The sequence below is a fragment of the Choloepus didactylus genome, chromosome 6 (genome assembly GCF_015220235.1).
Source record: "Choloepus didactylus isolate mChoDid1 chromosome 6, mChoDid1.pri, whole genome shotgun sequence".
Classification (NCBI taxonomy): domain Eukaryota; kingdom Metazoa; phylum Chordata; class Mammalia; order Pilosa; family Megalonychidae; genus Choloepus; species Choloepus didactylus.
In genome coordinates, this window is record NC_051312.1 from 69,758,996 (window position 1) to 69,775,500 (window position 16,505).

At 33.4% G+C, this 16,505-nt stretch overlaps 1 protein-coding gene across 2 annotated transcripts in view; it reads right to left on the reverse strand.

The window, feature by feature from the left end:
- USP47 (ubiquitin specific peptidase 47) overlaps positions 1-16,505 on the reverse strand; it is a 171,719-nt gene that overhangs the window by 36,416 nt on the left and 118,798 nt on the right. For both annotated transcript variants that reach the window (XM_037839958.1, XM_037839959.1), the window contains exons 9-11: positions 9,011-9,106; positions 8,779-8,931; positions 4,173-4,340 (exon numbers count right to left, since the gene is read on the reverse strand). In XM_037839958.1, the coding sequence (XP_037695886.1) occupies positions 4,173-4,340; positions 8,779-8,931; positions 9,011-9,106 (417 nt within the window). The remainder of the gene's footprint in view (positions 1-4,172; positions 4,341-8,778; positions 8,932-9,010; positions 9,107-16,505) is intronic.

A 16,505-nucleotide genomic window follows, 5' to 3' on the forward strand; every position in this document is an offset into this window, starting at 1 on the left:
TACAATTGATATGCTAAGAGGGGAGATAAAATGGAATAATATACAATGCTCAATTACAAGCCACAGAAGGCAGAAAAAGGTAGCAGGGGTGGGTGGGAAGAAGGTATGAACAAATGTAGCAAATAGAAAACAGTTTAAAACATGGTGGATATTAATCAATTATGTTAATAGTCATTTTAAATGTGGAATGGTCTAAATAAACCTGTTAAAAGACCAAGATTGTCAGATGGATTAAAAAAACAAGACACAACTATATGTTGTCTACAAGAAACTCAGTTTCTATACAAAGATATACTTTTCTCATAAGAAAGGTGGAGTAATTATGTTAATTCCAAAGCCGACTATAGAACAAGGAAGATTATCAGATAAAGAAGCATGTTACATAATGATAAAGGGGTCAATTCTCCAAGAAGACATAACAATCTTAAATGTGTATGCACCTAACCACAGAGCATCAAAGTACAAGAGGCAAAAATTGATAGAACCAAAGGAGAAATAGACAAAACCACCAATATAGTGAGAGACTTCAAGATCCCTCTGTCAGTAAGTAATAGACTGAGAATGCAGAAAATCACAATAGCAGAATATACATTCTTCAAAGTTCAAATGGAACATTTACCAAGAGAGACCACATTCTGGACCATAAAATACACCTTAACAAATTTACAAGAATAGAAATCACACATAGTACATTCTGAGATCAAGATGGAATTAAACTAGAAATCAATATCAGAAAGGCAGCTAGACAATCCCCAAATATTTGGAAGTTAAACAATAAATATACTTCTAAATACCCTATGGGTCAAAGAAAAAGTCTCAAGAGAAATTTTAAGATATTCTGAAATAAATTAAAACAAAAATACAACTTGTAGGGGTCTGAAGTTGTATGTTCACCAGAAAAACATGTTAATTCATTCCTGTGGGTGTGAACCCATGGGAAGTAGGACCTTGTCATGAGGTTACTTCAGTTAAGGTATGGCCCAGCACAATCAGGATGGGTCTTAATCCCATTACTGGAGTCCTTTATAAGAAGAATGAAATTCAGACAGAAAGAGAGAAAGCCTCAGGGAGCAGCCAGGAGCTGAAATTCAACAGAACCTGGAAGAGAACGGAGAAACCAGGAGACACCACTATGTGCTGAGCCATGTGACAAGCCATGGACCAACCCCCAGCAATCAGCCCAAAACACCACGGTCTTCAGGAAGAAAGTGCAGCCTTGATGACACCTTGATTTGGACTCTTCTCCCAGCCTCAAACTGTGACTAAATAAATTCCCATTGTTTAACCCAACCCATTTCATGGTATTTACTTGAGCAACCAATGAAACTAAAACACAACTTATCAAAATTTGTGGGATGCAGTGAAAACAGTGCTTAGAAATTTATAGCATTAAATGCATATATTAGAAAAGAAAGGCCTCAAGTCAGTCACTTAAGCTCCCATTTTAGAAGAGTAGAGATAGAAGAGCAATTTAAGCCTAAAACAAGCTGAATAAAAGACAATAAAAATCAGAGCAGAAATCAATGAAATTGAAAACAGGAAAACACTAGAAAAAGTTGACACCACCATAAGCTGGTCTTTGACAAGGTCAATAAAACTAATAAACCTCTTGTCAAGCTAACCGAGGGAAAAAGAGAGAATTGCCAATATCAGAAATCAAAGAGGTTTCACCACTACAGATCCCATGAACTTAAAAAAATACAAAAAGGAATCCTGTGAACAAATCTGTGCCCACAAATTTGATAGTTTAGTAAAAGGACCAATTTCTTGAAAGACACACTACTAAAACTTACCCAGGAGAAATAGATAACCTGAATAGCCCTGTACCTATTAAAGAAATTGAATCAATAATTAATAACTCCCAAAATGAAAGCACCAAGCCAAGATGGTTTCACCGTTGAACTCTACCAAACTGTTAAGAACAAATAATACCATTTCTCCATAATCTTTTTCCGAAAGGAGAAACAGTGGAAATACTTCCCAATTTATTCTGATGGCTAGCATTATCCTGACACTAAAATCAGAAAATGACATTCCAAGAAAGGAAAATTCTATACCAGTATCTCTCATGAAAACACATGCAAAAATTCTCAGCTAAATATTTACAAATCGAATCCAACAATGTATAAAATAATTATACACCACAACCAAAGTAGGATCTATTGGTTCCTACAAGGATCTATTGGTGCCTGCAAGGCTGGTTCAACAGTCAAAAATCAATCAATGTAATTCACTGTATCAACAGGTTAAAGTAAAAAAATCATACGATCATATCAATTGATGTGGAAAAAGCATCTGACAAAGTCCAACACTCACTCATGCTGAAAACTTTCAGCAAACTAGGAATAGAGGGGAACCTCCTGAACTTGATAAGGAACAAAATAAAACAAAATAAAAACACCATAGCTAATGGAGAGACTGGATGCTTTACCCCTAAGATTGGGAACAAGGCAAGGATATCTTTCCTTGCCACTCCTATTCAAATCATGCTGCAAGTCCTTGCTAGTACAATAAGACAAAAATAAATAAAAGGTAATCAGATTGGAAAGGAAGAAATAAAAGCATCTTTATTCACAGATGACATGACTATGTATGTAGAGTAGGCAAGGGGCTGGATTTGGCCAATGAATCATAGTTTGCCAACCCCTGCTCAAATGCAATGTTCTTTATGCTAAATTATAATGCATATATTATGTTATTCATTAGAGAGCAATTGCCACCCATCTGTCTACCTTGAACAAGATAGATAATTTTAAAAAGTAGTGGTTTTTTGAAATTCATGGGAAGTTCTTATTCATTTATGACACAAATTGATCCTGATGGTCAGGAGCAGGGAGTGGATTTTCAGTTCTAAATATTAAAAGAATGTGTGAGTATCTGTCAGAGCCCCCTAGAGGAAAACAAACTAGATTATTCTCAAATATGATTTTCATTTTTAGAGAAAATGAAATGGACTTATTTCCCCCTACTGGACTTTGCATCTAAGAATACCTAGGCAACAACCTGCAACCTGAGCCAGAGTAAACTCAGGTTAACTTTTTCCTAACAGTCAGTTTCACTGGTCTGCAAAGTAATGGATGGAATACTAATGGAAATGACTTTGTTTGACAAAATAGTCTTATGGTTGAGAGGAAGAACATGGCCAAGGATCTAGAGCAATTCTGCCCAGCAGAAATATAATGCAAGCCATATTTGTAATTTTAAAGTTTCTAGTAGTCATGTTATAAAAAAGTAAAAATAAACAGGTGAAATTAATATTATATTTTATTTAACCAAATACGTCAAATATATTTCAACATGTAAGCAATTAAATATTATTAATGAGTAAAAAAAAAGTAGCAAGGATGATGGAGAGAATAATGGTCTTGGTTTAAAAATAGATTAATGCAAATGAAACTCTCTTCTTTAATAACTTAAAAAAAATCTCTATTTTAAACATGACTATAAGACTTGAGTTAGTGATCAGTCTTTAGGATGGTGATTTATTTTTCACACCATTGTTCAAGATATTTTATTTCTAATCCTCCTAATACAGCAGAGTATGTGAATGTGAAAGAAATGGTTTGATAAAACCTTAACATTATACACAGAGACAAAATGGATCCTATCCCAGAGATTAGCTAGTCCCATGGTTTTCAAATTATGATCCATGAAACTATATTATTTTTTGAAGTGCTGTCATGGGAGGGGAGGGAAGCTGAGGGCTTTGGCTTTACCTCAAAAAGGATCAGCTCTTTTATTACTGTTTTATAAAGGGTTCCATGGCCAGAATATTTTAAATCAACAAATATGGTTCAATGTTTTCATTTTCCTATATAAAAAAAACTCAGATGTTATAAAGATTTACAGATTTGCTGCAACTTTAAAGGCATAAACAGTACTAGAATCTTGGTTTCCTGACCACCAGACAACCTTTTCACACTACCACCTGGCTTGCTTACAGTTTCATTTAAGTTTCCCACAAATTAATGTCCCTAACCACAAGTTGGAGTTCTTCCTGAAATTCCATTATGATCATACACATAAATAAAAACCAAGTCTTTTCTTAAAGTTTTAACTTCTGAAAATTAAGTGTCTTAAAGAAAACTTCATAGTATCAGTCAATAGCTATCATACAGCAGCTTAGAGATTATTCTCTCCTTCAATTAAAAACCACAAAGGAAAAAGGGTACCTTTTCAAGTCCTGGTTTTGAAATCTTTTCAGTTCCACTATTGCTTTCCAAGCAGATTCCTTCATCAACACCATCATCATTAGAGAAATCATTGCTCATCTGATCACTATGACAACTGCCTTCATTTTCTGCTCCACTGTCAGTGCAACTTTCAGTCTGAGGAGATTTCTTAATAAAACAAAATTATGTTAAAATTATGGACCAAAAAAAGGGAAAATATATTTGGTAAAATTTTTTATCTATTTGCTGCTAACTTTTCCCACATAACATTAAGAAATTCTTATTAATAAAAAGAATTTGTTTTACTTTAAGTAAATTTATATTTTCTCTCAAAAATGAGAACTTAAGTAAAATTAAACAAAACCCACAATGTATTTTAGAAACATTCTGTATGTCCTCAAAATTCTAATACAACAGATTAGTGAATCAGAATTTTATTAAACCTCATTTATGTTTATAGTTGCAATGTGACAATATAAACCACTTCTTTTAACAAAATCCATAAAGGCAAGAATCTGAGCTACAAAATGAGCTTCTTTGCTCTCAAATCCCCAGATAATATCATCTCCTTTCTTGAACAAAACATTCAAGTCAGTCTATTACTATGCTAGGTATTATAGGTAATTAGAAAGAAAAACAAGACATTGCATCTATATCTCAAGAATTTTAAATTCTAGTGTACAGGAGGGGGAAATGTAACTCTGGCAAATCATACTTTTCATGCAAGGTTATTAAATCATTTCCACATAAATTTAAGTTTAAGAATTCTGCATCTTAGAAATCCCCAAATAAACATTTGTTCCCTTTTCTTTAACATTTTATATATGTACTTAAAACTTATTATTTAAATAGTTTAAGAATACTACTGTAAGATGGAGCTATGAATTTGTGTAAGGCATCACACAGACATTCTTGAATCAGTCAAGCAATATCTAATAAGCACCAACTTTTTGCCAAGACAAATTTAAGTTGTTGTAGGGTATGTTGGAGATAAAAAAAAACCTTTAGAACTCTATATACTAAGTCCAAAGAGACAATTATTGAAATTTCATCAAATAAGCCAGAACATCTTCCTTTCTCCCAAGAACTAGACCTAGAACTTCCTAAAAATAAGTTTTTTTTTCCTGTGGAAAGACTTCCCTTTGTAAGAAATATATCAGGAATATACAGCACTGATTCAAGATTGATCTGTATTTGAACAGGAATTCTCCAAGGATGAGGTCTCCTCTGAGAGTTTGGTTGACTTTGGGTAGATTTTCTAACTAAAGCAGGAGTGTTTGAGATATTATTTTAAATTAAATCTTTCAAAATGCTATCTGGTCAGAGCTACCACTCAATGAATATCTTCTTTATCTAAGGTACATTTTTTTCCTTACAAAAGCTATAAAAAGCAAGTAGTATCCTTACTTTATAGATAAGGAAATTAAGGCTCAGAAAGGTTATCCAAAACACAAATTATCCAAAAACATGAAGCTAGTAAGCTGCAAGACAGTGACTGAATCCACACTTAGGTAGACCCAAACAATGCACTCTTTTATACCATATTGCCTCTTAATACTGAAGAGTATTAAATAAAACCTGATGAATATTTAAAATTATTTTTGAGCTCCTGGGAAAAAGGCATTTTAAAAATTATAATAACCACTTATAAGAAAAATGCTTCATGGTAATTTTGAGAAAAATAAAGATTTATCACTGTGTAACAAACATGCTAATTGGTTGTAAAAATTCCCCATAATAAAATTCAGAAGGGTTTCCAAAAGAATACAGTGAGATTACTGAATAAGGCTAGAAAAACCAGAGAATTCTGACAGTCCAATGGGTAGAAGAAATTGAGGAATATTACTCGTGTTCTTCAAAGTACCATATTCCAACTATTTCAGTAAAAAAGAAAACAGACAAAACATCTTTATCTTCTAGCTTTCCAACCTACCCAATTTAAGAGCTGACACATTAAGTGGAAATAACCCAGTAACCTTAATTCTTGAAAAAGAGACTAAGAAAAATACAAGTAATTAAGCCCATGCAGTTTGTTTGTTCATTTACTCACTTATTTATTCACCTGTGTTTCTTCTGTGTTTATAACATATCAGAAACATAAGAATAGCCTACTTCTAAACTGGTTAGTTTTGATAATTAAGAAATTTATGGAACATGAGATTACCACTCAACTCCAAGAAAAAATTCCTGAGTTTGAGATCCTTGTCTTTTCAAAGAGTATCATAAGTTACTATGGCCAAAAAAGATGTTTTAATTTATGGTAGTTTGGAAAATTTTGTACAAAGCTAGAACTATTTATAGAACTTGACATTAGAAAACAAGAAAAGAAATGAAAATCTTCCATTAAGTGACAGCCTAGCAAGGGCCTGGAATAGCCAAAACAATCTTGAAAATGAAAAACAAAGTTAGAGGACTCACACTTCCGGACACCAAAAACTTCCTACAAAGTTACAGTAATCAAAACAGTGTGGTACTAGCATAATGATAGCCGTATGGAGCATCAGAAGAGAACTGAGAGTCTGGAAAGAAACCCATACATCTACAGTCAACTGATTTTCAACAAGGGTGCCAAGTCCATTCAAGAGGGAAAGAATAGTCCTTTTAACAAATGGTGTTGGGACAACTGGATTTACATATGTAAAAAACAAAGCTGAGCCCCTATCTCACAAAATATACAATAATTAACTCAAAACTGATCAACAACGTAAACATAAGAGCTAAAACCATAAAACTCTATACGATCCCGGGGAGGAATGTAGACCTGGCATTGTGGGATGGAGAACATCTTCTTGACCAAAAGGGGGATGTGAAAGGAAATGAAATAAGCTTCAGTAGCAGAGAGATTCCAAAAGGAGCCGAGAGGTCACTCTGGTGGGCACTCTTATGCACAATTTAGACAACCCTTTTTAGGTTCTAAAGAATTGGGGTAGCTGGTGGTGGATACCTGAAACTATCAAACTACAACCCAGAACCCATGAATCTCGAAGACAATTGTATAAAAATGTAGCTTATGAGGGGTGACAATGGGATTGGGAAAACCATAAGGACCACACTCCACTTTGTCTAGTTTATGGATGGATGAGTAGAAAAATAGGGGAAGGAAACAAACAAACAGACAAAGGTACCCAGTGTTCTTTTTTATTTCAATTGTTCTTTTTCACTTTAATTATTATTCTTATTATTTTTGTGTGTCTGCTGATGAAGGTGTCAGGGATTGATTTAGGTGATGTATGTACAACTATGTAATGGTACTGTGAACAATCGAATGTACGATTTGTTTTGTATGACTGCATGGTATGTGAATATATCTCAATAAAATGAAGATTTAAAAAAAAAAAACAAAACAAACTCTATAGGAGAAAACATAGGGGTGTACTTCATTACCTTGGATTTGGCAACGGCTATTCTTAGATTTTACACCAAACGCACAGCAACAACAAAAAGATAAATGAACTTCATCAAAATTAAAAACTTTTGTGCAAAGGATATTATCAAGAAAATGAAAAGACAATCCACAGAATGAGAGAAAATACTTTCATATCATATGTCTGGTAAGCATCTCGTATCCAAAATTTGTAAAGAACCCCTACAATTTAGTAATGAAAAGACAAACAATCCAATTAAAACACGGACAAAGGTCTTAAATAGATATTTCTCAATGAAGATATACAAATGGCCAATAAGCAGATTAAAAAAAAAGGCTCAACATCTTTAGTCATTAAGGAAATGCAAATCAAAACCACAATGAGATGATACTTCATACCCAATAAGAGGGTATTCTCAAAAAACAAAAACAAAAACAACAAAACACATCTTGTCAAAGATGCAGAGAAAATGGAACCCTTATGACATTGTACATTGCTAGTGTGAATATAAAATGGAGCAGCCTCTGGAAAACAGTTTAGGGTTTCTTAAAAGGTTAAACATAAAAATATCAGCAATTCCACTTCTAGAAATGCACCTAAAAGAAGAGAAAACAGAGACTCAAATAGAGGCTTGTATGCCAATGTTCACAGCATTATTCAATCATACAACCAAAAGACGGAAACCCATCAACAGATGACTGGAGAAACAAAACGTGGTATATAATGAAATACATCCAATGGAATATTATTCAACTATAACAATGAATGGAGTTCCGGTAAATGCCACACCACGAATGAATCTTGGAAACATCATAGAGTGAAATAAATCAGAATCAAAAGGACAAATATTATATGATTCTACTTATATGAAATATCTAGAATGGTCAAATTCAGAGAGACAAAAAGTAGATTAGAGGTTACCAGGTACTAGGGACAGAAGGACTGGGGAGTTATTTTTTAATGGGTATCGAGTTTCTACTTAGGGTAATGAGAAAGTTTTGGAAATGGTGATTATGATTACAACATTGTGACCATGATAAATGCTGCTTAGTTGCATACTTAAAAGTGGTTAAAACAGCAATTTTATGTTATACATATTTTTTTACAATAAATTTTTTTTAAAAAAGGCACCTTTCCTGACACCAGTGTAACATACCCCAGATAGCCCTTTTAAAACCATGACTGACCAAAATGGATCAATGAGAAATATTTTATAACAAGAAGGCATGATAAATGTTTACCTCATCTTCAATATCAATAAATGTACTCATATCTAGCTCCTCAGGAAAAGTCATCCGATCATTCAATTTAATCCTATGCATAGTTGTATAATCAAAATCAAACCTTTTCAACTGTAAGGTCAGCAGGTAAGGGAAATGCAAAAACCGAAGGCCCTATAAAAGAGAAAAAGTACCCTATTGATTACTGAATATTTACTATATAATTAAGTATTAATTTCTACATGGCATCTACCTTTCGTGCATCACACTTCTTCTTACAGCGTTCACAGAAATACTGATTTGGACCATCCAAGATCTCTGGCTGAATAAATGCATGCAATGCTTCTTCCTAGAAAAAAAATTAATAATTACTTAAAAATATTATAATGTTAATGACAAAGGCTTGAATACAAAAAATTGCAATTACCTACATACTCATGGTTAGTAGAATAGCTAGAAAATTAGGAACTCGAACATCAAGGAAAAAAATTAACAGCAAAATAATGTTATTATAAAAACTGAGCAAAAATAATTATTTCATTCTGCATGAGATTTGCCTTTACTAAATACTATTTTAAGACATTTGTTATTCTTTGTACATCAAAGTTAGTCATTTCTACCTAACTTTTTATCATTTTGATTTTACTCCGAGGTATTTCTCTAAATTATCTAATAAAAATCCTCAATAAATTAAAAACTAACCCATCTTTCTTTAAAAACAGTTACTTGTACCACGTCAATCTTTTTGTGGCAGGAAGCACTTTTAAACTGTACAGTAAATATCACTGATTTCTGAAGAAGTCATATTATTCATACACTTAAAAATCTAAAGATCACCATAAACAAGCAAATTAAGGGTCAGTAATCCACCAGTACACTAATTTATAAAGGTTTAAAAACACTTGTCCAATCTTCTAGCTGCATGTCAGATACTGCCCCATCTGAAAATGGATAAGAGTTCTTAGATTTTTCACCTAGTAGAACTTTGTGGTTCTCTTTTCTCCATATAGCCTTAGGACAGAAGCAAGAAACTCAGAATGCATACTGTTTAAGAATCAAGTGGGCATAAAATTCATTTTAATTTTAAATCACTGGCTTTTCATAATTTAAAATAAGATAAATGTTTAGTAAGATTGGATTGTATAATCTCAAATTTCATCTGATATCATCTCTTCACACAGTATTTTTGGTGTAAGCTGAAATACTGACAATGTGTAAACAGAAAGAAATGGAATCATTAAGACAAAGTATCTTCAAATATTTTTCTTCTGATAAAAAATTGGCTGTTCCTCAAAAGATAAAGGGAGCTTGATCTAGCAAAATGGACTTGGTTGCAAGACAGCTGGTAAGGCTTATAAAACCATCCGTATATTATTTGAAATGGCTCACTTTGGAACAAGATAAAAAATATGAAAAAATATTCAAACTTATCCTCTATCCTATTTTGTTCTCAGAAATGAAGAAATGAAGCACCAAAGGCAGGGATGAGAGGACCAATAAGCTGGGTTTAGTTTGTCTTTTACAGGACCAAGCATTTTACTGGAGGTCCAGGAAAAGACACTTCAGAAAATGATTTTATTTTCTCTAAAGCATATTTAAGAATGAAAATGTCAAATTCTATAAAAATAAAGAGAAAAAGAAAGAAGCTTTAAAAGAAGTCAAACCTATGGCTTAACACAGATGGACTGGTATCAAATAAGGATTCCTGAATAGAGGTCATTTCAACTGGTAAAACCCTGAGTATCTAAAGAAAAAAAAGGGTTGGTAGGGTGGGTGGGGTGGGTAGGAGGGTGTAAGAAAATTGTGTAATTCAAACTCTACTTCACATCTAAACTAAGCTGTGTGTTTTAGTCTCTGGCTTACAGTTCACAGATAGGAATATCTTTTTAAAACCTAATTTAAAGCAGAAAATTACAAAAATATTCACACATACCCAATACTCAAGAGTCACCAACTTTTAATATTTTGACAGCTTTATTATTCTCTCTCTTCACACACACACATATACACACTCATGTATTTTTTCTGAGCCATGTGAGAAGTTTACAAATCATGCTTTATCTTTTAATACTTTAATGCAATTTTTTAAAAGATTAAGATTGTTCTTATATAAACCATAATTAACTTATTAACTTAAAAATTTAATAATCTCTAAGTATTTTTGTCACTCCATATTCCAGTTTTGTCAATTACCCTAATATAATGTCCTTTATAGCATTTCCCCACTTCCAATACAGAATCCATTCCAGGCGAACGAATTGCATTTAGCTGCCTTTCTCTTTAGAGTTCTTTAATCTGGAACAGCTCCTTAGTCTTTCATGACACTGACATTTTTTGAAGATTTAAAGGACAGTTATTTTATAGAATGATCCACAATTTGGTTCTGTTTCATATGCCTCATGATTTGATCAAGGTTATGCATTTCTTGCTAAACTGCTTCTAGCCACTATTTCTAGACTACTTGCTAGATAACATTTTAAGGATATCACAGTTGCAGGCCATTATGTCCCTAACCTCTTCGCTGGTGATATTCACTTTAATCACCTAGTTAGGGTGTTGCTCAGTTTCTTCACTATATAGTTATTATTTCCTCCCTTGAAACTATATTTTGCATCTCAAGAAAACTTTGAAAAATTCTATGAATTGTTGTAGCCAGTGAATTGAATTGTATTCTATCATATAATATTTTGAAGAAAACTGATGTTCTGTTGAAATATTTTTTCATCCCTCTAAACGCTACTTGATTGTTCTCGAGGCTGTTTCTTATATGTAAGTTTTTAATCTGACTTCTTCATATGAGTATTAATGGCTTTTTTCCATTAAGTAATAAAATATTTTGGACAATACCAAAAACAAAACAAAACAAAATAAAAGCATCTGCAAGAAGACACCTGAAACTCATGCAAAACTCCTGAGCATTATCAAATTTTTGACCCTAGATTTAGCATCCGCTAACAGATTCTTGCCTGAATCAGATTTTAATGTTTGTGAACCACCTTGAAAGTCTTTTTCTTTTAAGTAGGCAAATTAAGCCCATTCACACTTATTGATATGATTGATATGCTTGCTATCCTCTCTCATTTCATGCTATAATTACTTTATGCATTGCATCACCTTTACTATGTTTTTTCACTATGTGGTATCTTCTTTGCTATTTTTAAAATTTTCTTTTAGCATTTAGGAAGATTACTAACTTTATTCTAGTAGTTAGTTTTGCATTTACATCACTGTTAGTGATCTTAATCCCCTCTATTCTTAACCTTTTAGTGTATGGTCTGCTAGTTTTAAATGGTATCCTTTGTATTCCACTTATTACCTATACAACAGTGATCTTATTCTACTTGTCCTTTCTCACCTCCCTTTTCCTCCCTTTTTAAAAAGTTGTATTCTTTGACCTTTGTGTAACATACAAAATTTCATACCATTCTTCCATCCACGTCCCCAACCTTGTTTTACTTAGTCCTCAGTTCTACAATTTATTATATTAAATGTTCACAGCCCTTTTGCAAAAGCATCTCCAGTTATCTCTTGGTTGCATGAAACTCAGAAGGGCTTATGGGTACAATATTCCCTGTGTTTTTGAAAATGTTCAAAAAAATTTTTTATAGCCTTGCTAACTGAAAGGGAAGTCTGGCCTGTACTTTCTTTCCTTGAGTTTCTTAAAAATATTACTCTTTTTCATGCTTTGCATGCTGCTCTTCAGAAGTGTGATGCCAGCCCAATTTATTTTTCAAGTCTAATAGCTTACTAAAATATACCTCAGAGTTGATGACTCCAGGTCAATTACTTCATATAATGAGGTGTCTGGTGAGTCCTTCAAAAGGTAGATTTAATGTTCCCTTATTTCCAGAAAATGTTTCTGGCTTAATGTTTAAATACCAGTTCTGTTCCATTGTTTTGTTTTTCTTTACAGACTTTAATTATGTTGGCTCTCTGTCAGTTTTCTTTTTCAACCATTTTTCTGCAATCCTTTATACTCATTCTCATTCAATCTCCTTTGGATTTTCTATTTTATTCTCTCTTGAACATTTTGTAATTTATTCTTTCTTGCTGAGAGAGTTCTATCCTTTCTTCAATTTCTTTCCTGAGTTTGATCAACTCTCATTTCATTTCTTCCTAGGTTTTTTTAGCCCACATCTCTCAACATGTTTTTGGATTACTGACCCCAGGTTTCTTGGTTTTGTTTTGGCTTTTTAATTTTTTGTTATTTTACTTGTTTGAGAACATAAATTTAGTCTAAAGTATTTTATTACAGTATCCTTGTACTTTGTGGTTATTTTCCTCAATTTTGTTTTTTGTTTTTTTTTTTGGGGGGGGGTAGATTTTCATTAGCTGAAATGCTTTAATAACTTCTGTCTTTGTATAACAGCAGTGCTATGTAAATTGGATTTCCCCTCTTGCCAGTTTGTGGCATATTCTTAGTTTGAGAGACCTTCTGAAAATTTAGTAAAGTGCCATTTCTTGTGAAGGTGAGGGGAGGGGAGGGGTGTCTTGCTGCTTTCATTTCTGCAGGACCCTTTAACTTGCCTCTTCTACTTGTTGCTTTCCATTAGCTGTTATCACTCCTCTTCTATCTCCTCCTTCTCCAGAAGCAAAATTTCTCTAAGGCTGACACTACTAATTCTGCTCACTCTAAGGCCCTTTTTCTGTAGCTGCTGCTATAAACTACCAAGTCCCAGGCTGTGTTCTCTATTTTTCATTTATTGTTATACTTTGTCTTTTTTTAAACTGTAGAATATACAAAAAAGTGGTAACTTTCCAAGTCCAATTTAACAAGTAGTTAGACAGCAAACTTCAAAGAATATTATACAATTCCATAGTTTCAGTTATCTCCTTATTATGAAATACAACATATATACAAAAAGGTAATAAATTTCAAAGTATGATTTAACTAGCAGATATACATGATATTTCCAAAGTGATTATGAGTTATAGTACCACAGTTTCAGTCATTTCCTTATTGTGAAATCTAACATATATACCCAAAGGTATAGCTTCCAAAATACAATTTAACTAGTAGCTACATATAACAAATTTAAAAGGATACTATGGGTTACAGTTCTACTATTTCAATTTTTTCCTTCTAACTATTCTAATACCCTAGCAATTAAGGAAAAGAAAATTATATACAGAGATTCAGTATTCATAATCCTTTGTTAAATTCCATCTTGTCTGTTGCTACCCCTTCCTCTAGTTCAGTCACTTTCCCGATCTTCAGGGATGTCTAGGCAGTGACTACCCTAACCTGTTCATGTTGAAAAGGGGTGTCAACTTTATGAGCAACTTTATGAGCAAAGGAGATATATCTAGTTGATGTGTGGTAAACTTAGTGAGTATGGTATCTATTAATTATAGTCCCTAGTACGAAAGGTGTAGATTTTTCCCAAGTACCCTTCTGTTAACTCTGCCAGTGCCATACCTTAGAAGTATACCATGCAAACACCTATCTATATTTGTGGTGCTAATTTGTGGGAAACATGCCTTAAACAAACCCTTCATTCCTAGTCACCTTCAATACAGGTCTGATACTTATAAGCCCATTAACAAACAATCATTACACCTATTACCACACCTTTGAATTCACCATCATTAAATATCTGAACATATTAGACTATCATTCCCCTCACTAGCTACTGTCTATCACTAGGTCCCCAATATTCTTAAATTATAAGACATTGATTTTACATTGTTCAGATAGTTCATATAAGTGGTAACATACAATATCTCTCCTTTTCTGTCTGACTTATTTCACTCAGAATTACATCTTCAAGGTTCATCCATGTTGCCATGTTTCAAGACCTTGTTCCTTCTTCCAGTTGCATAGTATTCCATCGTATGTATACACCACATTTTGTTTATTCACTTGTCTGCTGAAGGGTACTTGGGTTGTTTCCATCACTTGGCAATTGTGCACAAAGCTGCTATGAACATCGGTGTACAAATGTCTGTTCGTGTCGCTGCTTTCAAATCTTTTGGGTATATACCGAGAAGCACAGTTGCCGGATCATAGGGTAATATCTAGTTTTCTGAGAAACCACCAAACTGTCTTTCAGAGTGGCCGTACCATTATGCAATCGCACCAGCAATGAATAAGAGTCCCAATTTCTCCACATCCTCTCCAGCATTTGTAGTTTCTTGCTTGTTAGATGGCAGCCATTCTTACTGGTGTGAGATGATATCTCATTGTGGTCTTGATTTGCATCTCCCTAACAGCTAGTGAAGATGAACATTTTTACATGTGATTTTTAGCCATTTGTATTTCCTCTTCAGAGAAATGTCTTTTCATATCTTTTGCCCATTTTATAATTGGGCTGTTTGTACTACTGTCCGTGAGCTGTAGGATTTCTTTTCATAAGCAAGATATTAGTCTCTTATCAGATACATGGTTTCCAAAAATTTTCTCCCACTGAGTTGGCTGCCTCATCACCTTTTTGAGGTATGGAAGCTTTTGATTTTGAAGAGTTCCCATTTATCTATTTTTTCTTTCATTGCTTGTGCTTTCAGTGTAAGGTCTAAGAATACTAGGTCTTGAAGATGTTTCCCGACATTATCTTCTAGGAGTTTTAGGGTACTGTCTCTTATATTGAGGTCTCTGATTTACTCTGAGTTAATTTTTGTACAGGGTGTGAGGTAGGGGTCCTTTTTCATTCTTTCTGCTATGGCTCTCCAGTTCTCCCAGCCCCATTTGTTGAAGAGACTGTTCTGTTCTAGTTCAGTAGATTTGGGGCTCTTATCAAAAATCAGTTGACCATCTATCTGGGGGTCTATTTCTGAACTCTCAATTTGATTCCATTGATTAATATGTCTATCTTTATGCCAAGACCATGCTGTTTTAACTGTAGCTTCATAGTGGGCTTCAAAGTCTGGAAGTGAAAGTCTCTTTTTGACGGTGATTTCTTTGTTTCATTTAAGTCCTTCAATCTCCTCTCCTCTTTTTCATAGACTCTCTTAAGCTCCCAACTCTACCACTCTCCAGATATACAGACTTGCAGTAACAGAAGCTGGGTTTATTTTCCTACTTACAAGTAATCTGATGTTCATGATATTCTGTCTCTTAGAAAAGCAGAAGATATTGGCTTTTGGGTTTCATCTGTGTTTTTAAACTTACAGTTCTGGGGGAAGATGTGTGGAGATAATTCAGAAACAGGCAGTGCCATTATGCTTGAGACACAGAAATCAGTTAAAAGCTACTTTAATAGATACCACTGCTTCTTTCTGCTACCTTTTAAACAAGGGGTCTCCAGGATAATTAAACATTAGTCAATTATAAAACTTACTTTCAATTCACCCATCCAATCAATAAATTATATAAATGCGTTAATGTAACCAATGCATTTATCTGCACTTAATGCAATGTACAAGACAAGTAAAAATCACGGCAAAGTATATTTGAGGTATAAAAAACAGGCGATAAACCATAAAAATGGAACAAAATATTATAAACCTTGTGCTAATATAAAGACCAAAAAAATTGTACTGCTTCCCATAAGCGTTCACCTAGGGTATGTAAAATTGTTCATGTATCAGGCTTCCAAACTAGCTCTGGATTGACTATGATTGTTTTGGTCACTCTAGATTGAGGGTAACAGCTTTATTTTTTCGAGTTTTACTCCCCCTTATAAATTATACAAAATATAATTCTGCACATTTTTTTTAAAACTCCATAATTTTCAGAGTTTAGGACAGAACATAGAGAATTAATATATCCTTAGTCCTCCAAACAAAAGATACTGTTTGGCAGTTCCTCA